The 26,361-nt window shown below is 45.9% G+C and overlaps 1 protein-coding gene across 5 annotated transcripts in view; it reads right to left on the bottom strand.

Moving 5' to 3' along the window:
- PDE1C (phosphodiesterase 1C) overlaps positions 1-26,361 on the bottom strand; it is a 1,560,705-nt gene that overhangs the window by 210,094 nt on the left and 1,324,250 nt on the right. For all 5 annotated transcript variants that reach the window (XM_069730297.1, XM_069730300.1, XM_069730298.1 and 2 more), the window contains one exon: positions 8,417-8,545. In XM_069730297.1, the coding sequence (XP_069586398.1) occupies positions 8,417-8,545 (129 nt within the window). The remainder of the gene's footprint in view (positions 1-8,416; positions 8,546-26,361) is intronic.

Below are 26,361 nucleotides of genomic sequence, written 5' to 3'. Positions count from 1 at the left end.
AATCATCCAGCGGCCATCTTACATACCCTCCCCCTCTGACCGAAGTCAGGGGGATCCTGACAGAACGTCAGCATTGCTTGCAGTTTCCCTGGCCTATGCTCCACATGGAAGTTAAAATCCTGAAGTGCTAGGAAGCACCAGGTCACTCAGGCATTCCCTTTCTTTTCCCTCATCCGTTTCAGTGGGGCATGGTCTGACAATAGTCTGAACCTCTTGCCTAAGATTTAGTACCTTACGGAGTCCAAGGCCCACTTGATGGCTAAACATTTCTTTTCCAATATGGAATAGTTTTTCTCACAAGATGACAACTGCCTGCTAGGATACGTTATGGGGTGCTCTTTCCCATTCATCTCTTGAGATAATACAGTGCCCAACCTGACATCCGACGCATCAATCTGGACCACAAACTCCTTGGAGAAATTGGGTGCTACCAGCAGCGGCTGTTTGTAGAGGGCCAGCTTCAGTTCCTGGAAGGCCCCCTCAGCTTCTGGAGACAACTTAGCCATAGCCGACTTCTTCTCTTTAGGAGATCCATCAGAGTGGCGGCTATCATGATAAAGTTCAGGATGAACCGGCGGTAGTATCCCACAATGCCCAGATATGCCTTGACCTGCTCCTTTGAGAGGGGCTGTGGCCAGCCCTGGATTGCCTCCATTTTATACATCTGTGTACCACATAGCCGAAGTATCTTGCTTCCTCCATTCCCAAGGCACATTTGTTTGGATATGTGGAAAACTCTGCCTTCCGTAGAGCATCAAATACTGCCTGGACCTTGCTCTGATGGCTTCCCCAATCCTGGCTGAAGATTACAATATCATCCAGGTAGGTCACTGCATACCTCTTGTGGGGAGCTAGGATCCAGTTCATGGCTCTCTGTAACATTGCTGCAGTGCCTTGTAGCTCAAACGGCATCCTTGTGCATTGGAAGCATACATCAGGTGTCAAGAACTCAGTCTTTTCTTTGGTGCCCTGGGACATGGAGATTTGCCAATACCCTTTTGTGAGGTCAAGGGTAGTAATGTACTGAGCCGGCCCTAGCCTATCAATTAATTCATTGACCCGGGGCATCGGGTAGGCAGCAGTCTTAGAAAGCTCATTCAGCTTCCGATAGTCATTGCGCAATCGCCATTCCCCATCTGCTTTCTGCACTAGGACTATTGGGCTTGACCAGCCACTCTTGGATTCCTCGATGACTCCCAGGCTCAGCATCCACTTGAGCTTCCTGGAGATCACCTCTCGGCGTGATTCGGGAATCCGGTATGGCTTCAAGTTGACCCGGACATGAGGCTCTGTCAGGACATCATGCTCTATGACTCTCATACAGCCTGGAAGATTTGAGAACGGGTCTGTGTTACACTGTAGCAACTCTCAGCACTGCTGCTTCTGCAAGATTGACAAGGTGTCTGGCACCTTAGCATCTTTCACACTGACATCTGATTGGCAATCAGATAAGGAGCTTCTCTGTCCTGCCACGGCTTGATCAGGTTCATGTGGTACACCTGGTAGGGCTTCCGCTTCCCCGGTTGGTGGACTTTGCAGCTGACCTCACCAACTTTCTCCACCACCTCATAGGGACCCTGCCACTTGGCCAGGAATTTTGTTTCCACCGTGGGTACCAGCACAATGACTCGATCACCTGATTTGAACTGTCTTACCCTGGTGGTTGTTTCAGCCTCCCAGGATTTCGTCACCACATCTAGGAGCCCTCAAGGGTGTCTTCTATAGAGCAGTTCAAATGCGGAGAAGCCAGTGGAAACTTGGGGAACTTCCCGGATGGAGAACAACAGATAAGGAAGCAGACAGTCCCAGTCTCGGCCGTCCATCTCCACTGCTTTCTTTACCATGACCTTAATATGTTGACATGTGATTTTATGTTGTTTGTATCATGCTCTATTTTTGTAAAAATTCTTTTTAAATAATTAAGTAAAAGTTAAGCTTTAGTTCCGTATATTTTTGCTATCTCTCTGAGTAACTGCAGATTTTGTTGAGTGTTGAATACACAATCAGGAACATTTTCCTTTTTATGCTACATAGCAATAAAAGACGTGACAGGTTCTCTTTAAAATTTAAATATCTATTTATTTATATTTCAGCCAGTATGCAATGCGGGATCAGGCATATGCCCCCGGGGGGTTGATAATAAATCTCCCGCTGCATATTACAAGTGTACGTATTTTAGCCATCTCAGGGGAATAATATCATAATTTTACAAATATAAATATACTTTTATTGTTTTTATAATAACTCTTGTGCTCCATATATTTATGTCCCCATATATTTATGATTTTTATATATCTATGTTTTTAATAAACGTGAAGTTTTAACTGTGGTAGGATAGGTTCTTTTATAATCGCACCATACAGTTGCAGCAACCGATCAGGCATAATGTCAGTAGGGCTTTTAATTCGAAGGACACAGCATTTATGCAAAGACAGTTTAATATAATGCACATCCAAATAAACATTCTATAATATATGACGCACAGTGGGCGATCGGGTGCCTGCCCTTATGCGTTGAGGGATAATATATGGCTGCCATTATTGTGTGGGTGGCCATGAGCGGACAGAGGCATGCAATCTTATGAGGGTGACAGTGCGCAGCAGGGTGCGAGCAGGGTGCCTATATATGGGGCTGGAGACAGTGGGCGGCAACCCTGATGAAGGAGTGCGTGACACTTTGAAACGCGTAGGTTAGAATTGGCCCAACTTAGGCTCCATAGGCCAGTGACGTCACTCACTGCTCTGCAGTGTCGGCCATTTTCCACGTGTATCCAGGGACGCCTCCGGCCGGGACGTCTCTGGCGCTACACGTAGCATTCGTAGTCTCCACCTGCAGTACCCACAGCCACCGATATCGGCTGATGCTGGTATCTGCACACTCACTCTCCGAGCGGACGGGAACTGCCTCCTGACACAGCGGACACCTATGTGTGCAGGTCCGACATCTGAATTTGAAGTAAGCAGCCCAGCCGCTCAACGATCTCCACACGGCTACATACAGTAGGTAATTCAGCACCAATAGTCACCATTTATTGGTGCGATATTGTGTTAGTACTACACAGACTCAGCAGTTTAGCCACTAATAGGTGCATCACGTATACAGAGGATCAGTGCACCCCTTCTCTACTGTACATATGGTAACCGGAAAACTAATAAAGCAGTAGTGGCTGCCGCTCATGATTATAAGGAGTTTCTATATGTCACATTAGGACCGCGGACGTGGTCTAGTCCTAGCCACTTGTAGCGCGGTATCTCCAATTGTTCTATATTGGTTTCCTTGCCTCTTTATCGGATTGGGCACATTATCCGACTGAGATACCGGCAGCACTTGTGTAGTTTACATCTTTAGTTATAGCGCCAGTGTATTTTATATTAAAAAATATCTATTTTTATCTAGGTATGGGGCAAAATCATTGTCATTAAGTTTGAATTTTTCTTGCAAGAGATAAAAGGGAGAAAGGTTTTGTCATGTAGAATTAAATCTGAAACTAATTTGATGCCTTTTCTTTTTCCAGCTTTCCAAACTTAAACAGAAACGGATTACCTCAAAAATTTCAATTGGTATTTCAGTTTAAAATCCTACAGGAGTCAATTTCAATGATTCATATATGGATTTCCAAGATCAGATAGTCGCCGACATTGTCAGAGATCTTGGGGTGGGTAAATTATAGTCAAGCAAGTGAAAAAAGATCAGAGTTTTTAGCAAGATATTCTTATTAAAAGATTTTTCTTAGAATGGCCAACTAGACAAATTACTAAGTGTTATCCATTGAAAGCTCTGTCAGGGATGTTAAATAATAGGAAGAGATATTTGGTTCTCCCAGGCCCCCATTTTTTTCCTTTTTTGAAGTGTTTTGTTATCGACATGTGGATTTTTACTTTTCCACACAAATCTTGACAACTGAGCTTGAAACTTAGAGATCAATTTCTTATTAATTAAAAAAGGAATAACTTTGAAGACGTCCAGTAATTTGGGTAATGCAAACATTTTGCAAGTTATAATTCTCCCTAACCATGAGAGTTCATGTTTAGCTATTTTCAATAAATCTTCCTGTATAGTCTACAGGGTCATTTAACGTGCATCAATTTGTTTGAATCTCTTGTAATTTTGATACTCAAATATTGGATAGTTTGCCCCTCCATTTACATTCAAACTCGTCCTGAATTATTTGTTTAAGCTCATCATTTTTTCTGTTTAAGTCTAAAATTTTTGATTTAGGTAAGTGTATCTTACAATAAGAGTTCTTCACAAATTCTTCAATTTCTTTAGAAGTTTCCCTCAAGGATAGTAGTGGATTTGTCACTAAAAGAATGAATCGCCGGCAAATAAACTACCGTATATACTCGAGTATAAGCCGACCCGAGTATAAGCCGACCCCCCTAATTTTGCCACAAAAAACTGGGAAAACTTATTGACTCGAGTATAAGCCTAGGGTGGAAATGCAGCATTTACCGGTGAATTTCAAAAATAAAAATAGATCATCATTTCCCCATAGCTGTGCCATATAGTGCTCTGCACCGTTCATATTTCCCCATAGCTGTGCCCCATATAGTGCTCTGCACCGTTCATTTTGTCCCATAGCTGTGCCCCGTATAGTGCTCTGCACCGTTCATTTTGTCCCATAGCTGTGCCCCATATACAATGCTCGGCACCATTCATTATTGCCCCATATCTGTGCCCCATATACAATGCTCTGCACCGTTCATTTTGTTCCATAGCTGTGCCCCATACTGTGCTCGGCACCATTCATTGTGCCCCATATCTGTGCCCCATATAGTGCTCTGCACCATTCATTGTGCCCCATAGCTGTGCCCCATATACAATGCTCTGCACCGTTCATTTTGTTCCATAGCTGTGCCCCATACTGTGCTCGGCACCGTTCATTGTGCCCCATATCTGTGCCCCATATAGTGCTCTGCACCGTTCATTGTGCCCCATAGCTGTGCCGCATATACAGTGCTCTGCACCGTTCATTGGGCCCCATAGCTGTGCCCCATATACAATGCTCTGCATCGTTCATTGTGCCCCATAGCTGTGCCCCATATACAGTGCTCTGCACCGTTCATTGTGCCCCATAGCTGTGCCCCATATACAGTGCTCTGCACCGTTCATTTTGTTCCATAGCTGTGCCTCATACTGTGCTCGGCACCGTTCATTGTGCCCCATATCTGTGCCCCATATAGTGCTCTGCACCGTTCATTGTGCCCCATAGCTGTGCCGCATATACAGTGCTCTGCACCGTTCATTGTGCCCCATAGCTGTGCCCCATATACAGTGCTCTGCACCGTTCATTGTGCCCCATAGCTGTGCCCCATATAGTGCTCTGCACCGTTCATTGTGCCCCATAGATGCTCCACATAAATCTGTGCCGCTGCTGCTGCTGCAATAAAAAAAAAAAAAAACACATACTCACCTCTCTTGCTTGCAGCTCCCGGCGTCCGGTCCCGGTGCCTCCATCTTCCCGGCGTCTCTGCTCTGACTGATCAGGCAGAGGGCGCCGCGGACACTATATGCGTCATCGCGCCCTCTGACCTGAACAGTCAGAGCGCCGACGCCGGGAAGATGGAGCGACGCCCGGCGGCTGGAACGCGGACAGGTGAATATTACATACTTACCTAGTCCCAGCGATCCTGATGCTCCCTCTGCCTGGTCTTCGGTGCCGCAGCCTCTTTCTCTATCAGCGGTTACCGGCACCGCTGATTAGAGAAATGAATACGCGGCTCCACCCCTATGGGAGGTGGAGCCGCCTATTCATTTTTTTAATGAGCGGTCCCACGTGACCACTGAAGAGGGGAAGACGCTGCAGCACAGAAGACCGTGGGACGGCAGGGGGAGCGTCAGGATCGCCAGGACTAGGTAAGTATGCCTCAGCGCCCTCTCCCCCTCACCCACCGACCCTGCCACCCACCTTGACTCGAGTATAAGCCGAGAGGGGCACTTTCAGCCCAAAAATTTGGGCTGAAAATCTCGGCTTATACTCGAGTATATACGGTAGTTTTATAATTTGCACCTCCATAATTAGTGCAAAAATAATAAGGGATAATGGACAACCTTGCCTGGTACCAATTGAAATTTAACAGTATCTGATGCGTGATTATTGGAAACCACTCTATCCGATGGATTATTATATAGATTCATTTCATTGTTGGGCTCATGAAGCCAAACGTTATTAAAGTTTTTTGTAAAAAACCTCAGTGGATTCTGTCAAAGGCTTTCTCCGGATCTAATGAAAGGAGCAGGGAATGTTCTCATATTTGATTGTAGGTACTGTGTTCTTTTCTTTGTAGGAGTGATGTGCTTCACACAAAAAACCTCAATTTTAGTTTCATGTGTCAAAAAGACGCTTTTCCAGAAAGATTTTGGCTTACTCAAATACATTTTGGCAAACTGCAGTCTAGTTTTTTATGTCTGTGTCAGCAGTGGGTTCCTCCTGAATCTCCTGCCATAGTGCTTCATTTCATTCAAATATTGAAGGATAGTTTGCACTGACACTGATGCACCCTAAACCCACAGAACAGTTTGAATTTCTTTGGAACCTGATTGGGGCTGCTTATCCACCATCTGGATTATCCTGTGATGCAACCGTTCATCAATATTTTCTTTGGCGTCCACATCCAGGGAGATTAGCTACAATGCCATGGGTTGTTAACTTCTTGGTTATGTTGTGCACTGAGGACAAAGGATCATCAAGATCTCTGTAGATGGAATTATAACCTTGAAATTGATGATATTTTTCAATAATTTTGGTTCTCATGTCATCAGACAGTTTTTTTCTCCTCTTTCTGTTCTCCATGCTTAGTGTGGCACACACAGACACATAATGCAATGTATGATTCAACTTCTCCCCTTTTTATCTGGCTTCAAGTGTAGTTATCATATTGCTCACACCTGTTACTTGCTACAGGTGAGTTTGAATGAGCATCACATGCTTGAAGAAAAGTTGTTTACCCACAATTTTAGAAAGGTGACAACAATTTGGTCAGGCCCATTTTTGTGATTTTGTTTAAAATTACCACATATGCTTGTGTATAAGCTGAGTTTTTCAGCACATTTTTTTGTGCTGGAAATACCCATCTCAGCTTATACATGAGTCATTGTCCCAGAAGATGGCGGGGGAAGGGGAGTGGCGGAGAAGCGGGTGACAGGAAACTGAAGCCGGCTATTACGGTTAAAGCCTGTGCCCACTGCTAAAGAGAAATTAATATTCACTGCACTTGCAGTAAACATTCATTTCTCTTATAGCATACAAAGTGTCAGCAGCAGTTACCAGCTTCAAAGCATTTGCCATGCTATCATGGGTGCCCATTTATTAAGGTAATGAATATTCACCTCTTTCCACCCTGATAGGGACACATGATTGCTCGGCCACAGGAGCTGCTGGCAGCAGAATGAGATGCTGCGAGGGCACACAGGAAAGGTAAGTAGGATTTTTTAATGCTTTTCACATGGGAGCCATGCATACAAGGATGGGGATGAGAAGCCATGCATACAAGTATGGGGATAAGGAGCCATGCATACGAGGATGGGCACATTGAGCCATGCATACAAGGATGTGGATAAGGAGCCATGCATACAAGGATGGGGACAAGGAGCTATGTAAACAAGGCTGGGGATAAAAAGCCATGCATGCAAGGATGGAAATAATGAGCCATGCATACAAGGATGGGGTTGAGGAACCATGCATACCAGTGTAGGGGTTAGGGGACAATGCATACCCGGCTTATATTCCAGTCAATACGTTTTCCCAGTTTTTCGAGGCAAAATGAGGTGCCTTGGCTTATACTCGGGTCGGCTTATACACGAGTATATACGGTATGTCCAATTGCCTTTTTTCTCAGTTTTTGTGTTGTTCCAACACAATTGTTTTCCTGAACAATTTCATGCGTGCCAACACATTTGCCCATTACTTCATTACTGTATAGTTTGTTTAATTTGACATAAAATTATAAAATTGACTCAAAGCATCTCCTTTCCTCCTTACAGTGGTTGACTGGCTGCTGTATATATAGATAGACATCAGCCAACCTTCAGTAAATGCAAAGGAGGTGGGGAAAGACAAGTGGATCGCCCATCTAATGAGTAGGGAGGACTCAGAACTGTGAGCCCATTGAATTCCTTGATTGGTCCTATCGGCTATATATTTGGGCTAAAAGAAAAGCACACAGAATGCTTCCTTTAAAAGGACATCAATTGTAAGTTAAAGGCACTTTTTGATATTTGGGCTAAAAGGAGACAAGATATAAATAGATCAAATAGATAATTAAATAAGGTTGACACCTGCAAAATGAAATTTTAGATCAGCAACACCATGTACGAATGGAACTCATAGAACCATAACTACTGAACACTAAAGAATGACAGCTCCTTATAATTTTAATTATATTTTACTAAAATGTATATTGCTTACACATCTCACCTCCAGTCATCCTTGGAAAGGTTATAAAGTATATTCATTTCTTCATCATCTTGAAGGAGGCGATATGCTGCACTTACATGGTGGTTTTCAAGTACAGATCGGTCATTGTATAGAATAGCAGGATCTGATCTGAAAAAGGAATCAAACAATTTCATCACAGTTATTATGATTGGTGAGAAAGATAAAACTGGAAATCTTATATGCACCTTTAGCACAGAAACAGAACAACAATACAAGTAATTCATTTTTTATTACTGTACTTTCTCTGTCCTAACATTTCAGCCAGGTATGTTTTATTCTGAAACCTTGCAACATTTCAGTGTCAAAATTGTTGTAAAAGTTGCCTGTGGACAATACAACTCAGGTGACTAGGCCAACAGGCTGGTCCATAGCATCTTCTCTCTGCACATTTTCCCTTAAAGGGAACCTGTCAACAGAAAAAAACACTATTACACTCTGCACCCCATCTTGACTGAAAAAAACAGAAATGTGGTAATTTAAGAAAAAAGGATGTTAGGGCTAGCGGAATGCACCAAATAATTAGAAAGATGGTATAAGGTGCGTTCGCAGACCGGGGTCCACCGTGCAGAGATGGAACCTGCTGCTGAGTAATGACGGACTATATGGCGGTACAATGAGGATACACACACGGGTTAGCTTCACCCTGTATGAAAGAAGCAAACCCTGTTGCGTCACAGGGCCGCGGTACCGCACAAAGAGAGCAAGTAAAAAGTCACAGAACTCAACCCTAAGACTCAGGATTAGAATTCGTCTAGACCACTTGCGCTCGACACCGCTAGTGGGTGTCAGAGTATAACTTAAATAATAATCTTTATGCACAAGAGTGCGTGCAGTGCCACTCTAGCGGACGCCACTAACCACCCAGACTAGGGTCAGGAAAGCGCTCTAATAGCACACGGTGCCGCACTGGCGGTCACAGCAATAGATGCTGTATCATGTGTTAAGTACCGATGGCTCTGACGGGGGCTAGATAGCAATCATCCTCCTTACACGAGCAGTCATACACAAGGGAGGGGATGATTAATGAGCGACTTTCACACATCAACACAAACACGTTTTCAAGTATACACTAGCACATGACCGAGCGGCCATGCAAGCCTTTTATAGCAGCAGTCCTACAAGACCTTCCAGATGGTCAAATAGGAGCTGCAACAGGACCTGAGCATGTGACCCCGGTCTCCAATGGGAGGTCGTCCCGTGGGCATGCTCAGTTTTGGAAAAGCAGGACTTAGTCCCAGAAAGACCTGCTCGATGCTGGTCAGTGCTGGCTACAAAGGCAGAGCCTGGAAGGGCAGCAGTAACCAGTCGCACAGTATCAGACTGAGCCAGATGCTGGGACCGACGTCTCCGCTGAGCAAGCTCCACTGCGGCTGGAGAAGAATGGGAGACCACAGCAGAGCTGGTTCAAGATTCCCTCTGTGCAGAGGCGGCAACTCGACACCTAACAAAGGAAAACTGAAATGTCACATGGTCATAAATATTCAGACCCTTTGCTCAGACTTCAGATGTTCTACTCCTTCATTGGAGTCCAGCTGTGTTTAATTAAACTGATAGGACTTGATTTGGAAAGGAACACACCTGTCTATATAAGACCTTACAGCTCACAGTGCATGTCAGACCAAATGAGAATCATGAGGTCAAAGGAAGTGGCCAAGGTGCTCAGAGACAGAATTGTGGCAAGGCACAGATCTGGCAAAGGTTACAACAGAATTTCTGCAGTATTCAAGGTTTCTAAGAGCACAATAGCCTCCATAATCCTTAAATGGAAGACGTTTAGGACCACCAGAAAACTTCCTAGACCTGGTTGTCCAGCCAAACTGAGCAACTGTGGGAGAATAACCTTGGTGAGAGGTAAAAAAGAACCCCAAGATCACTGTGGCTGAGCTCCAGAGATGCAGTAGGGAGATGGAAGAAAATTCCACAAAGTCAACTATCACTACTGCCCTCCACCAGCAGGCCTTTATTGCAGAGTGGCCCAATGGAAGCCTCTCCTCAGTGCAAAAGATATGAAAGCACGCATAGAGTTTGCTAAAAAAAACACATGAAGGACTCACAGACTATAAGAAATAAGATCCTCTGGTGTGATGAGACAAAGATAAACTTTTTAGTAATAATTCTAAGTGGTATGTGTGGAGAAAACCAGGCACTGCTCATCACCTGCCTAAACATGGTGGTGGTGGCAGCATCATGCTATGGGGGTGTTTTTCAGCTGCAGGGACTGGATGACTGGTTGTCATTGAAGAAAACATGAATGTGGCCAAGTACAGAGATATCCTGGATGAAAACCGCTTCCAGAGTGCTCTGGAACTCAGACTTGGCCGAAGGTTCATCTTCCAACAATCCAACGACCCTAAGCCCACAGGTAAAACAAAAAAGAATAGATTCAGAACAATTCTGTGACCATTCTTGACTGGCACAGCCAGAGCCCTAACTTAAACCCAATTGAGCATTTCTGGAGAGACCTGAAAATGTCTGTCCACCAATGTTCACCATCCAACCTGGCAGAATTGGCAAAATCTGCAAGGAACAATGGCAGAGAATCCAGGTGTGAAAATCTTGTTGCATTATTCCCAAGAAGATTCATGGCTGTACTTGTTCAAAAGGGTGCTTCTACTCAATACTGAGCAAAGGGTCTGAATACTTATGACCCTGTGATATTTCAGTTTTTCTTTTTTAATAAATTTGCAAAAATTACTACATTTCTTTTTTTCAGTCAGGATGGGGTGCATGGTGTATATTAATGATGAAAAAAATAAACTTTTTGGAATTTACCAACTGGTTGTAATGAAACAAGGAGTGAACTGTTATGACCTGGTGGTCAGGACAATAATGGACCTGGTGGTTAAGAGCACACGGAATGACCTGATAGTTACTGATAATAAAGGACGAGCTCTGGGACGTGGGAACTCTGCTGACCGCAATCCCTAATCCTATCACACACACTAGAAATAGCCGTGGATTGCTCCTAACGCTCCCTATGCAACTCGGCACAGCCTAAGGAACTAGCTAGCCCTGAAGATAGAAAAATAAAGCCTACCTTGCTTCAGAGAAATTCCCCAAAGGAAAAGGCAGCCCCCCACATATAATGACTGTGAGTAAAGATGAAAATACAAACACAGAGATGAAATAGATTTAGCAAAGTGAGGCCCGACTTACTGAACAGACTGAGGATAGGAAAGGTTGCTTTGCGGTCAGCACAAAAACCTACAAAAAGACCACACAGAGGGGGAAAAAAGACCCTCCGCACCGACTCACGGTGCGGAGGCGCTCCCTCTGCGTCCCAGAGCTTCCAGCAAGCAAGACAACAATAAAAATAGCAAGCTGGACAGAAAAATAGCAAACCAAAGAAAATACAAGCAGGAACTTAGCTTCTGCTGGGAAGACAGGTCACAAGAACGATCCAGGAGTGAACTAGACCAATACTGGAACATTGACAGGTGGCATGGAGCAAAGATCTAAGTGGAGTTAAATAGAGCAGCCAGCTAACGAATTAACCTCGTCACCTGTGGAAGGAAACTCAGAAACACCCACCAGAGGAAGTCCATGGACAGAACCAGCCGAAGTACCATTCATGACCACAGGAGGGAGCCCGACAACAGAATTCACAACAGTGAACATTTTAAAGGGGTCTGAATACTTTCCGTACCCACTGTAGAGCCAATCACGGGGAAGACTGCTGCCTTGACAGATATCCAGAAGACAGTCATTGACACACTCCACAAGGAATGTAAATTTTGCATTTCATTTGGAAATCGAAGTCTTTGAGTCTGGAGGAAGAGTGGAGAGGCCACAATCCAAGCTGCTTTAGGTCTAGTGTGAAGTTTCCACAACCTGTGATGGTTTGGAGAGCCATGTCATCTGGTGGTGTAAGTAAGTCTACTGTGTTTTATGAAAACCAAAGTCAGCTCAGCCATCTACTAGGAAATTTTAGAGCACTTCATGCTTCCCTCTGCCGTTTTAGAGAATAATATTCCTATCTCTATTACTGAAATATGAGCTCTGACATTCTCTCACTATTCTAAATTACCCTACAATAGCTGCTGCATTCCCTGTCTAGGATTTTATACAGATTATGCTTGTCACTCTTGATTTGCTACTCTATAATATATGATTTGATAGCTGCAAAGCAATATGAGCAATCCCATGCCTTTGCGATCATATCAGCCTTCTGTGACTAATGCAATCTTCTACAATGTGAAAAAAGTCAGCAAAATGTTTTCGTCGACTGGTGCAAATCAGAACATATATTTTTCAAATTCACCAGGACCTATGAAATTCATAAAATTCAACCCAAATTCAATGTGTATTGAATCAATTCACTCAAGTCAATCTATTGCACTTCTACAATGCAACTTCCGTTGGCAGTATGCATTTTATGACTGTCTCAAAGTTAAGTTCTTGAAATATGGTCTTTTAAACTAAATATTTTCATTTTCCTTATTTTTTTATTTTCTGGATAAAGATTATTATAAAAGAAAAAGCAACGAAGATCAGCTCACCTCCTCTCAGGCCCAGCGCACGGATCATGCAGTGCAGCAAGTAGTTTGAAGAAAAAGCAGAAGTCCAGCGCGGGTGATGTCCGTAAAAAATACCTTTTATTCCATATTCGTTAAAAGCACATAAATCCAAAGTCCATCTTCATATCCATAGACACAAAAATGGGTGATTCATACCAGTGACAGTCACAGGCTTAAAGTGCATTAAAATCATACGCGTTTCAACGGTCGTGCCGCCTTACTCATTGTGACACCTATTCAGAGTAGTTTGGATGTGCCAGTCGTTTTTCTGTCATTTCTATGTTAGCTTACTGACTGAGCACTCCTCCCTTCACTATGTGGTTTTTAATTACATCTAATCACACTTGGTTCCGGCCAACCCATATATGTAGGCTTTACTGAGAGAGGTGTCCACATTCACCCATGCATACAGACATTAGCCTTCGGTAAGTGTTCACATTTGGACAGGGAGGTCAGGGACCCATCAGATTAATGAGACCACCTTGACGATAGTTGATGGGCTCACACTATTTGGCTAAATTCATGAGTATAGAGGCCAAATTGATTCTCAGTGTTTAAAGGGGTTGCCCAATAAACATTATTTATCTACAAGTTGGAAAAGGAGAGCAGATAAATTAGCTCAGTTCTTAACTAGTGTGTTTCTGTGGTTTATATACACTGCTCCAAAAAATAAAGGGAACACTTAAACAACAGAATATAACTCCAAGTAAATCAAATGTCTGTGAAATTAAACGGTCCACTTAGGAAGCAACACTGTTTGACAATCAATTTCACATGCTGTTGTGCAAATGGAGTAGACAACAGATGGAAATTATTGGCAATTATCAAGACACACTCAATAAAGGAGTGGTTCTGCAGGTGGGGACCACAGACCACATCTCAGTACCAATGCTTTCAGGCTGATGTTTTAGTTACATTTGGATGTTGGTTGTGCTTTCACACTCGTGGTAGCATGAGACGGACTCTACAACCCACACAAGTGGCTCAGGTAGTGCAGCTCATCCAGGATGGCAGATCAATGCGAGCTGTGGTAAGAGGGTTTGCTGTGTCTGTCAGCGTAGTGTCCAGAGATTGGAGGCGCTATCAGGAGACAGGCCAGTACACCAGGAAGCGTGGAGGGGGCTGTTAAGTGTAGAGTTCCCATCGCTGCACAGGGGAATCTTGAACCACCTCTGCTGCAGTCTCCCATTCTTCTTCAGCCACAGTGGAGCCTGCTCAGCAGAGACGTCGGTCCCAGCGTCTGGCTCAGGCAGATACTGTGCGCTTGGTTACTGCTGATCTTCCAGGCTCAGCCTTTGTAACCAGCACTGTTCTGCGGCAAGCAGATGCTCCTGGGACTAAGTCCTGATTTTCCGCTACTGATCATGCCAAAGGGACGACCTCTCATTGGATTTCAGGGGTCACATGCTCAGGTCCTGAAGCAGTTTCTATTAGACCACTAGGAAGGTCCTGGAGGACTTTCTCTATAAAATGTTTGCATAGCCGCACAGCCATGTGCTAGTATCAACCTATGTTTATGAGCTTAGCTACCTTGTGGTCTGTGTCTGCATGTGCTCGGCTGTATAGCCACTAGAATTCCGGCATCTCCAGAGAGGAGTTTGTGTGGGTGAATTTAGGGCTGGCGTATAGCCACTAGTATTCCAGCACCTCCGGAGAGGAGTTGTTTGTGTGCTATGCTGACTGTAAGACTGCTGTATGCTATCTACTCTGTTAGTGAGCTTTGATCCTCTGTGAAGTTAACAGGGCACACTGTTATCCTAATCCCTGTGACTCTGTGAAGCAACAGAGTTGGCTCCTATACAGACCGGGTGACTGAACCCATGTCTATTCAGGCGTTATACCGCCAAATAGTGCGCCATTTACTAGCAGCACGGTGGACCCTGCGCTGCGAATGCACCTGTATTATCTCAATACTTTCTCGGTGCATTCCGCCAGCCCTAACAGAGGCAGTAGGAGGGCAACAAACCAGCAGCAGGACTGCTACCTCAGCTTTTCTGCAAGGAGGAACAGGAGGAGCACTGCCAGAGCCCTGCAAAAAAACCTCCAGTAGGCCACAAATGTGCATGTGTCTTCACAAACGGTTAGAAACCAACTCCATGAGGATGGTCTGAATGCCAGATGTCAACAAACAGAACACCAGGATTGGCAAATTCACCACTGGTGTTCTGTGCTCTTCGCAGATGAAAGCAGGTTCACACTGAGCACATGTGACAGACGTGACAGAGTCTGGAGGTGCCATGGAGAGCAATCTGCTGCGTGCAACATCCTTCAGCATGACCGTTTTGGTAGTGGGTCAAAAAACACCTCTAAGAAGAATATGGGGTTACAAATCAGTTTAGCCACCACAAAAATAAAACAACCCTCTAAAATATAACTTTTATTAATATAATTCTAAAATGTCAGACTCAGGGTGACAATGATACTCACAAATATCCAAAAAATATCAAATTACTTTTAAACTTAAAGTAATAGGAGGAGGGGGACTACTTTCACCCTAATGGGACCTACCCATCTGCGGAGGTTGGCACCCTAGTTGTTGACGATATGGCACCCCAGCTCAACATCGGAATCCTTTAATGTCCCTAAGTCACCCTAACATACCAAAAATGGGACACACAAAAAACACACACACACAAATAACTGAAAAAGCCCCTATAGGGGAGACAGTCAACGTCTCAAAAAATTGTATAGAACTTATCTTGTAATAAGGTGCTTAATGTGTTGTGAACAATAGCAGGGTCAGTGCCCACACTCAGATGTTGACCAAATTGTCTCCACCTTGCAATCTTGTGCACGAAAAATTAAGTCAGTACTGGGAGTTTTTGAATCTTCTAATCAGAGAAATCTCAATATGTATTGGTTCTAATAGAATTTATAACCCATAGCAGTGTGAAATATACACTGTATCAAATAACAGTATCTGTTCCATGTTTTTGGATGTACTAGACTCTATGACACATCACAGTTATGCTTTATGACAAGGAACAATACAGTGCAAAATTTCTCATTTTCCATGCACAGGCACAAGCTTGATTTCCTAATATAGTGGGCATGCCAGGCTGTCATCTTCCACTATATAATATGCTGACATAAGAATGCGGTTGGCCCTGGGTTCCTCCTAATGCAGGACAATGCCAGACCTCATGTGGCTGGAGTGTGTCAGCAGTTCCAGTTAAATCAGGGGGTGGCTTTTCATGCGGTCCACAGGCAGGTCCGCAATGCTCCGGCGGCAGCCTGCTGTATCGTGCCGACTGCCGACTCGTTAACCCCCGAGTGCAGGGTAAGCAGCGTTCATTAGAGAACGTTGCCTGTCCTGCACAGGAATTATGTCATCGGGGTGGGCGAGGTTACCGGGTGGGCGGAGTTACCGCCCAATACTCTCCTCTCTCCTGTCCCGAAATAGGAGCTGCTGCCCGATACAGAGACTCCAGAGTGATCTCTGTGCTGGCAGCTTTGTGCCTCTCTGCAGGTGACCTCTGACCCTCATCTCTGTGCCACCCCCACACTGTTTGTCCCAATATGATCTCTGCCTCCCACGCTGTGTGCCCAAATATGATCTGTGCCCTCACGCTGTGTGCCCCAATATGATCTCTGTGCCCCCCGCTGATTGCCCTAATATGATCTCTGCCCCCCCGCTGTGTGCCCCAATTTGATCTCTGTGCCCCCCAATATGATCTCTGCCCCCCACACTGTGTGCCCAATATGATCTCTGCCCCCCCCGCTGTGTGCCCCAATATGATCTCTGCCCCCATGCTGTGTGCCCCAATATGATCTCTGCCCCCCCACTGTGTGCCCCAATATGATCTCTGTGCCCCCCAATATGATCTCTGCCCCCCCGCTGTGTGCCCCAATATGATCTCTGCCCCCCACGCTATGTGCCCCAATACGATCTCTGCCCCCCTGCTGTGTGCCCCAATATGATCTTGTGAAGGAACAAATTATGAAAGATTCTCCATTTTGTGCTTTGACTCCATTTTGTTGTTGGTTAAAGATAAATTCTGTTATTTACTTAGGTAGAAGGTTACTGCTGCTATGAAATAATTCTGTCCTGTTTCTCACGAAGATAACATTTTGTTATTCAGCTAGTCTATGGTTCATAATTGGTACCTTGAGTGTTCTAATTGGAGCCGAGCCAGATAAGAGACTCGTGGGGGTATCGCTATACAAGACTGAGGCATCTGTTAATATGTTTTTCTATGCCAAAAAGACATGACCATATCTGTAGTTCCCATTTTTCCTGTATCCTCATGGGTTAAGTTTTTCCTGTATTCTTATAGGTTAAGAACTGTGAACGTGTTCTTATGCTGATTGGTTGAAGTATAATTTCTATGACTATGAAAAGTCAGACAATAAAACGGGGGCCCAGAGATCTGCTCGATCCCCCACACAGAGGCACGAGTCTCCGTCTGGTCATTTTCAGTTGCCGGCAACGCCCTTTAGATTAATTTGGAAATCACTGAGTCAACCGTGAAGGATCACTTTAGATCCTCCCTCAACAGTTTGGCGCCCAAAAACGTGGGGCCCCAACCAGGAACGCCTCTGCCCCCCGGAGGACAACCAGACAAAGGACCCTCGGAGCGGACACAGGCACTGGAAAATTGGGACTGATCATCCCCCACAACAACCACGGTAAGTTGGCAGTTATATTGTCCAGACTGACCGTTTGGTGTGGTTTTCCTGTGTTTGTTGCTGCAAGGAGGATCTGAGGTTTGTCCCCGATGGTGGGTGATTTTTGGGTGGAATCATATAGAGGTGTAGTTCCGTTGGGAGCCCAGTGCTCGAACCGTACCTCATAAGGGACGGACACCCCGGATTGACCAGTGATGTAATTCTCTTTATAGTCAAAATATCCTGAATTCCTGATCATTGTTAGAATCAGGCGCGGTGAGGTGATCGAAGATTGGGTAGGATACGTAACTCAGGAATATATAGAAGTATACAATATATATATCCAGAGGTATTCGGAGGGATGTCTAAGACGCCCTCCTCCTTTCACTGAGTACCGCGTTTTTGGGTTGTCCCAGTGGGGGACAGGTAAACCTAGTGGAATAGACTATATACGGCCGCTCTGGTACTATGCACGACAAAGTAAGGATATTTAGCTCTAAAGGAGAATCATGTTTCCATGGAAGTAAGAGAAGACTTTGAATTTGTGTGTTGAATCTGATATTGTTAGCCCAAAGATGGAGAAAATATTCTCAATCATTGGTTTTTCTAAGGTGGTCTGGTTTTTTATATGAATTGTGTAATGAAGGTTTTGTAGAAATTAATTAAGTCTGAGAACTGCTGAATTCCGTCTCTGTGTGAAATTTGGGATGGGAGGGGTCAAACATCTGCGCTATTGCTTTGTTTTGTGTTGAGGAATGCTGTGATGTTCTTATCTGTTCTGTGTTTCTGGTATGGAGGGGGCGAGTCGCTGCGTCCTCTCGGAATTTTCTATCCATGTGTTGTGTAGTATGTGCAATAGTACAATGTTGTATTGAATTAGAAAGAAATATCGTAAGTTCAAGTTGGAATTTGAAAGTGAAAGAATTGTGCCTATTTTAGAAGAAAACATGTAAGAGATTGTTTGGTTATCAGTAGAGTTGAGCGACCTTGACCTTTTTAGAGTCGAGCCGGGTTTCGCGAAACCCGACGATCTCAAAAGTCGGGTCGAGTGAAATCGGCCGATTATGACGTAAAGTCGGGATCGACCGAAACACGAAACCCAATGCAAGTCAATGGGGCAGCATAGTCGGCAGTGAGTGGGGGCCAGGAAAACACCTAGAGTGCCCATTTTAATGTCAAAACCATCCATTCTTCTTAATGAAGCTTGTCAAGCGTAATTTACCTTATAATAATTGGAAGGCATTTGAAATTGGGGGTAATTTGGCTAAAGTTGTGGTGGGTAGGGCTGGTTCAAGTAATTAGTGGGCCCAGGAAATCTGGACCACGTCACGGCAGTGGAGCAGGGAGAGGTAAGTATTTCAACTTTGCAAGTGCTGTGAACCTGAGCAAGCAGGGGGGGCCCACTCGTTGGCATTGGCACTGGCACAGGGCCCCTCAAAGTACAGCGGTGTGTTTGCACGGCGGGGGCGCCTTCCACCGGCAGCAACACTTTTGCGTACCATGAGAGGCCCTGTGCCAGTGACGTCGCCAACTAGTATTCCTCCCCCCACCTGATGAAGGAACCTGCACTTTCATCTGCACCTTCCTGTTTGTCCCCGTGTAAGGTGGTATGGTATGCGGGAAGGGGGACCTGACTTTCAGCAGGGTCACAATCTTGCAGTGTAGCGTGCACGGGAAATGTTGCGTTATGGGTCAATGTACCAGCAGACTCATCTATCACTGGCTGGGCAATGGGCAGGATGAGGAGGAAACACAGATATAGGCCCAAAGAATAAAGTGGGCTAAATGCAGTTCAAAATTGGTAACACGGGACTAATCAGGGGGCATTGCAGTGGAGGACAACTGGAATGAGAGGCTGACACAGAGAGTAGGCCCAAATCAGTAAGTAGTCGAAATGCAGTTCAAAATTGGCAACAGTAGTAAACAGGCGGCACAGCTTTGTTCAGTGGAGGAGAACAGCAAGGAGTGGCAGACACCGATAGTAGGCCCCAACCCAACTAGTAGGCCAAATGCAGTCTAACATTAACAACTACTTAACGAGCGCCTGAAAACGGAATTTCAGGACAGGAAACCAGGAGAACAGCAAGGAGCGGCAGACACCGATAGTAGGCCCCAAACCAACTAGTACGCCAAATGCAGTTGTTCCGTTTAACCACAAGTTAATGAGAGCCTGAAGATAGAAGTTCAGGAAAGGCAACCTGGAGAACACCTTGGAGTGGAACACACCATCTCTCTACACCCCATACCCAATTTGTAGGTCTAATGCAGCGTAGTTTCCAACAACTACTAAACGAGAGCATGATGATCGAAGCATTGGCGAGGAAACCTGGGGAACACCTTGGAGTGGAACACACCATCTCTCTACACCCCATACCCAATTTGTAGGCCTAATGCAGCGTAGTTTCCAACAACTACTAAACGAGAGCCGGAAGATCGAAGCTCAGGAAAGGCAACCTGGAGAACACCTTGGAGTGGAACACACCATCTCTCTACACCCCATACCCAATTTGTAGGCCCAATGCAGCGTAGTTTCCAACAACTACTAAACGAGAGCCGGAAGATCGAAGCAATGGAGAGGAAACCTGGGGAACACCTTGGAGTGTAACACACCATCTCTCTACACCCCATACCCAATTTGTAGGCCTAATGCAGCGTAGTTTCCAACAACTACTAAACGAGAGCCGGAAGATCGAAGCAATGGAGAGGAAACCTGGGGAACACCTTGGAGTGTAACACACCATCTCTCTACACCCCATACCCAATTTGTAGGCCTAATGCAGCGTAGTTTCCAACAACTACTAAACGAGAGCCGGAAGATCGAAGCAATGGAGAGGAAACCTGGGGAACACCTTGGAGTGTAACACACCATCTCTCTACACCCCATACCCAATTTGTAGGCCTAATGCAGTGTAGTTTCCAACAACTACTAAACGAGAGCATGAAGATCGAAGCAATGGAGAGGAAACCTGGGAACACCTTGGAGTGGAACACACCATCTCTCTACACCCCATACCCAATTTGTAGGCCTAATGCAGCGTAGTTTCCAACAACTACTAAACGAGAGCATGATGATCGAAGCATTGGCGAGGAAACCTGGGGAACACCTTGGAGTGGAACACACCATCTCTCTACAGTGGAACACACCATCTGCCGCAAAACAAACTTACTTCTCATCCCTCATATCCTCCCTGTCCCACAACCCTAAACAGCTTTTCAACACTTTCAATTCTCTACTCCGTCCCCCCGCACCTCCTCCCTCCCCCCTCATTTCTGCTGATGACTTCGCCTCTTTCTTTAAACAGAAGATCGATACGATCAGAGAAAGCTTTGGCCCACAGCGCCCACTGCCCCTCTTAGCTGCTCAACCCTGCTCCTCCAAAACCAGCTTCTCCACCATGACAGAAGATCAGCTCTCCACCCTCCTGTCAAGATCACACCTCACCACCTGCACGCTTGACCCGCTCCCATCCCACCTCATCCCTAACCTTTCCACGGTCTTCATCCCAACCCTAACACACCTCTTCAACCTCTCACTCACAACAGGTGTCTTTCCCTCATCCTTCAAGCATGCCAAGATCACACCCATCCTCAAAAAGCCCTCCCTCGACCCATCCTCTGTGTCTAGCTATCGCCCAATATCTCTTCTCCCTTATGCCTCCAAATTGCTGGAGCAACACGTCCATCTTGAACTGTCCTCCCACTTCTCCTCCTGCTCCCTCTTTGATCGGTTACAATCAGGCTTCCGTTCCCATCACTCAACTGAAACTGCCCTAACTAAAGTCACCAATGACCTACTAACTGCCAGGAGCAAGCGACACTACTCTGTCCTCCTTCTCCTGGACTTGTCTTCTGCCTTTGACACTGTAGACCACTCCCTTTTGCTACAAATCCTCTCATCCCTTGGCATCACAGACTTGGCCCTTTCCTGGATCTCGTCATATCTGACAGACCGAACATTCAGTGTCTCCCTCCCCCACACCACCTCCTCACTTCGCCCCTTGTCAGTCGGTGTTCCTCAAGGCTCTGTTCTAGGACCCCTACTCTTCTCCATCTACACTTTCGGCCTGGGACAGCTCATAGAATCCCACGGTATGCAGTACCATCTCTACGCTGACGACACGCAGATCTACCTCTCCGGACCTGACCTCTCCTCCTTGCTTACCATAATCCCGCACTGTCTGTCTGCCATTTCAGCCTTCTTTTCTGCTCGCTTTCTACAACTGAACATGGACAAAACAGAATTCATCATCTTTCCCCCATCTCACTCTACCCCTCCACCAGACCTATCCATCAATGTCAATGGCTGCTCACTATCCCCAGTCCCACACGCCCGGTGCCTCGGGGTGATCCTCGACTCTGCCCTCTCTTTCAAGCCACATATCCAAGCCCTTGCCTCCTCCTGTCATCTCAAACTCAAAAATATTTCCCGGATCCGTGCTTTCCTTGACCGCAACACTGCAAAAACGCTAGTGCATGCCCTTATCATCTCCCGCCTCGACTACTGCAACCTCCTACTCTCTGGACTCCCCTCTAGCACTCTGGCACCACTCCAATCCATCCTACACTCTGCTGCCCGACTAATCCACCTGTCCCCCCGCTATTCCCCAGCCTCTCCCCTGTGTCAAGCCCTTCACTGGCTTCCTATCGCCCAGAGACTCCAGTTCAAAACCCTCACACTGACATACAAAGCCATCCACAACCTGTCTCCTCCATACATCTGTGACATGGTCTCCCGGTACCTACCTACACGCGACCTCCAATCCTCCCAAGACCTCCTTCTCTACTCCCCTCTCATCTCTTCTTCCCATAACCGCATCCAAGACTTCTCCCGTGCTTCCCCCATACTCTGGAACTCTCTACCCCAACACATCAGACTTGCGCCTACCATAGAAACCTTCAAAAAGAACCTGAAGACTCATCTCTTCCGACAAGCCTACAGCCTGCAGTGATCCTCAACCTACTGAACAGCTGCACAGCCAGCTCTTCCCTCTCCTAGTGTATCCTCACCCACCCCCTGCAGACTGTGAGCCCTCGCGGGCAGGGTCCTCCCTCCTTATGTACTCGTGTGCCTTGTTATCTGCTCATGTTTAATGTATTTGTCTATATTTGCCCCGTATTCACATGTAAAGCGCCATGGAATAAATGGCGCTATAAAAATGTATAATAATAATAATAATAATAATAATCTCTCTACACCCCATACCCAATTTGTAGGCCTAATGCAGCGTAGTTTCCAACAACTACTAAACGAGAGCCGGAAGATCGAAGCTCAGGAAAGGCAACCTGGGGAACACCTTGGAGTGGAACACACCATCTCTCTACACCCCATACCCAATTTGTAGGCCTAATGCAGCGTAGTTTCCAACAACTACTAAACGAGAGCCGGAAGATCGAAGCAATGGAGAGGAAACCTGGGGAACACCTTGGAGTGTAACACACCATCTCTCTACACCCCATACCCAATTTGTAGGCCTAATGCAGCGTAGTTTCCAACAACTACTAAACGAGAGCATGAAGATCGAAGCAATGGAGAGGAAACCTGGGGAACACCTTGGAGTGGAACACACCATCTCTCTACACCCCATACCCAATTTGTAGGCCTAATTCAGCGTAGTTTCCAACAACTACTAAACGAGAGCATGATGATCGAAGCATTGGCGAGGAAACCTGGGGAACACCTTGGAGTGGAACACACCATTTCTCTACAGTGGAACACACCATCTCTCTACACCCCATACCCAATTTGTAGGCCTAATGCAGCGTAGTTTCCAACAACTACTAAACGAGAGCCGGAAGATCGAAGCTCAGGAAAGGCAACCTGGGGAACACCTTGGAGTGGAACACACCATCTCTCTACACCCCATACCCAATTTGTAGGCCTAATGCAGCGTAGTTTCCAACAACTACTAAACGAGAGCCGGAAGATCGAAGCAATGGAGAGGAAACCTGGGGAACACCTTGGAGTGTAACACACCATCTCTCTACACCCCATACCCAATTTGTAGGCCTAATGCAGCGTAGTTTCCAACAACTACTAAACGAGAGCCGGAAGATCGAAGCAATGGAGAGGAAACCTGGGGAACACCTTGGAGTGTAACACACCATCTCTCTACACCCCATACCCAATTTGTAGGCCTAATGCAGCGTAGTTTCCAACAACTACTAAACGAGAGCATGAAGATCGAAGCAATGGAGAGGAAACCTGGGGAACACCTTGGAGTGGAACACACCATCTCTCTACACCCCATACCCAATTTGTAGGCCTAATGCAGCGTAGTTTCCAACAACTACTAAACGAGAGCATGATGATCGAAGCATTGGCGAGGAAACCTGGGGAACACCTTGGAGTGGAACACACCATCTCTCTACAGTGGAACACACCATCTCTCTACACCCCATACCCAATTTGTAGGCCTAATGCAGCGTAGTTTCCAACAACTACTAAACGAGAGCCGGAAGATCGAAGCTCAGGAAAGGCAACCTGGGAAACACCTTGGAGTGGAACACACCATCTCTCTACACCCCATACCCAATTTGTAGGCCCAATGCAGCGTAGTTTCCAACAACTACTAAACGAGAGCCGGAAGATCGAAGCTCAGGAAAGGCAACCTGGGGAACACCTTGGAGTGTAACAAACCCTCTCTCTACACCACGGAAGGGCTGATTCTTAGGAAGGAAGGCTGTCGGAAAGAAGCAGGGCGCGTCCGAGGGTGATTATATTCTTATTAGGTATATACTCACCCTCGGACGCGCCCTGCTTCTTTATTTGTAATGAATGTTTATTTGCAATGTGGTTTTGACTTACTCTATTTTTTTGGTAAATAATGATTTTATTATTTTCATTGTTTTGCATCTTCTTGGCAATAATATAAAGAAGACGCGACAGGACAACACTCGGTGGATGCCATATCTGAGTTTAAAATTGAAAAAACCTTTCAGTTAACTACTTGCAGGAGAAAGTTATTGTAGCTGGTGGCCATTTTTAGTACTGTACCAGATTTTTGTTGTATGTGTTTGTTTTTAATGTTAAAATGTCTGCATTTGATATCTCTCCAGTATTTTCTTTTTTATAAGCAAAATACTTGTTTTTATATTTTCTGATGTTGGTTCCAGGGGTACACGGGCAGCAGTGGTGTGGTCAGTGGAGGCCTAGTGGAAGGAGTGACCGCAGACAGGCATCGAAGGCCTAAAATAATAACACATGGCTGTAGGCAATTTTAAATTGGTTCCAGGGGTACACGGGCAGCAGTGGTGTGGTCAGTGGAGGCCTAGTGGAAGGAGTGACCGCAGACAGGCATCGAAGGCCTAAAATAATAACACATGGCTGTAGGCAATTTTAAATTGGTTCCAGGGGTACACGGGCAGCAGTGGTGTGGTCAGTGGAGGCCTAGTGGAAGGAGTGACCGCAGACAGGCATCGAAGGCCTAAAATAATAACACATGGCTGTAGGCAATTTTAAATTGGTTCCAGGGGTACACGGGCAGCAGTGGTGTGGTCAGTGGAGGCCTAGTGGAAGGAGTGACCGCAGACAGGCATTGAAGGCCTAAAATAATAACACATGGCTGTAGGCAATTTTAAATTGGTTCCAGGGGTACACGGGCAGCAGTGGTGTGGTCAGTGGAGGCCTAGTGGAAGGAGTGACCGCAGACAGGCATCGAAGGCCTAAAATAATAACACATGGCTGTAGGCAATTTTAAATTGGTTCCAGGGGTACACGGGCAGCAGTGGTGTGGTCAGTGGAGGCCTAGTGGAAGGAGTGACCGCAGACAGGCATCGAAGGCCTAAAATAATAACACATGGCTGTAGGCAATTTTAAATTGGTTCCAGGGGTACACGGGCAGCAGTGGTGTGGTTAGTGGAGGCCTAGTGGAAGGAGTGACCGCAGACAGGCATCGAAGGCCTAAAATAATAACACATGGCTGTAGGCAATTTTAAATTGGTTCCAGGGGTACACGGGCAGCAGTGGTGTGGTCAGTGGAGGCCTAGTGGAAGGAGTGACCGCAGACAGGCATCGAAGGCCTAAAATAATAACACATGGCTGTAGGCAATTTTAAATTGGTTCCAGGGGTACACGGGCAGCAGTGGTGTGGTCAGTGGAGGCCTAGTGGAAGGAGTGACCGCAGACAGGCATCGAAGGCCTAAAATAATAACACATGGCTGTAGGCAATTTTAAATTGGTTCCAGGGGTACACGGGCAGCAGTGGTGTGGTCAGTGGAGGCCTAGTGGAAGGAGTGACCGCAGACAGGCATCGAAGGCCTAAAATAATAACACATGGCTGTAGGCAATTTTAAATTGGTTCCAGGGGTACACGGGCAGCAGTGGTGTGGTCAGTGGAGGCCTAGTGGAAGGAGTGACCGCAGACAGGCATCGAAGGCCTAAAATAATAACACATGGCTGTAGGCAATTTTAAATTGGTTCCAGGGGTACACGGGCAGCAGTGGTGTGGTCAGTGGAGGCCTAGTGGAAGGAGTGACCGCAGACAGGCATCGAAGGCCTAAAATAATAACACATGGCTGTAGGCAATTTTAAATTGGTTACAGGGGTACACGGGCAGCAGTGGTGTGGTCAGTGGAGGCCTAGTGGAAGGAGTGACCGCAGACAGGCATCGAAGGCCTAAAATAATAACACATGGCTGTAGGCAATTTTAAATTGGTTCCAGGGGTACACGGGCAGCAGTGGTGTGGTCAGTGGAGGCCTAGTGGAAGGAGTGACCGCAGACAGGCATCGAAGGCCTAAAATAATAACACATGGCTGTAGGCAATTTTAAATTGGTTACAGGGGTACACGGGCAGCAGTGG

The sequence above is a fragment of the Ranitomeya imitator genome, chromosome 6, assembly GCF_032444005.1.
Source record: "Ranitomeya imitator isolate aRanImi1 chromosome 6, aRanImi1.pri, whole genome shotgun sequence".
Lineage (NCBI taxonomy): Eukaryota > Metazoa > Chordata > Amphibia > Anura > Dendrobatidae > Ranitomeya > Ranitomeya imitator.
Note: the sequence above shows the minus strand (reverse complement) of the source record. Positions and strands in the feature narration are given on the sequence as shown.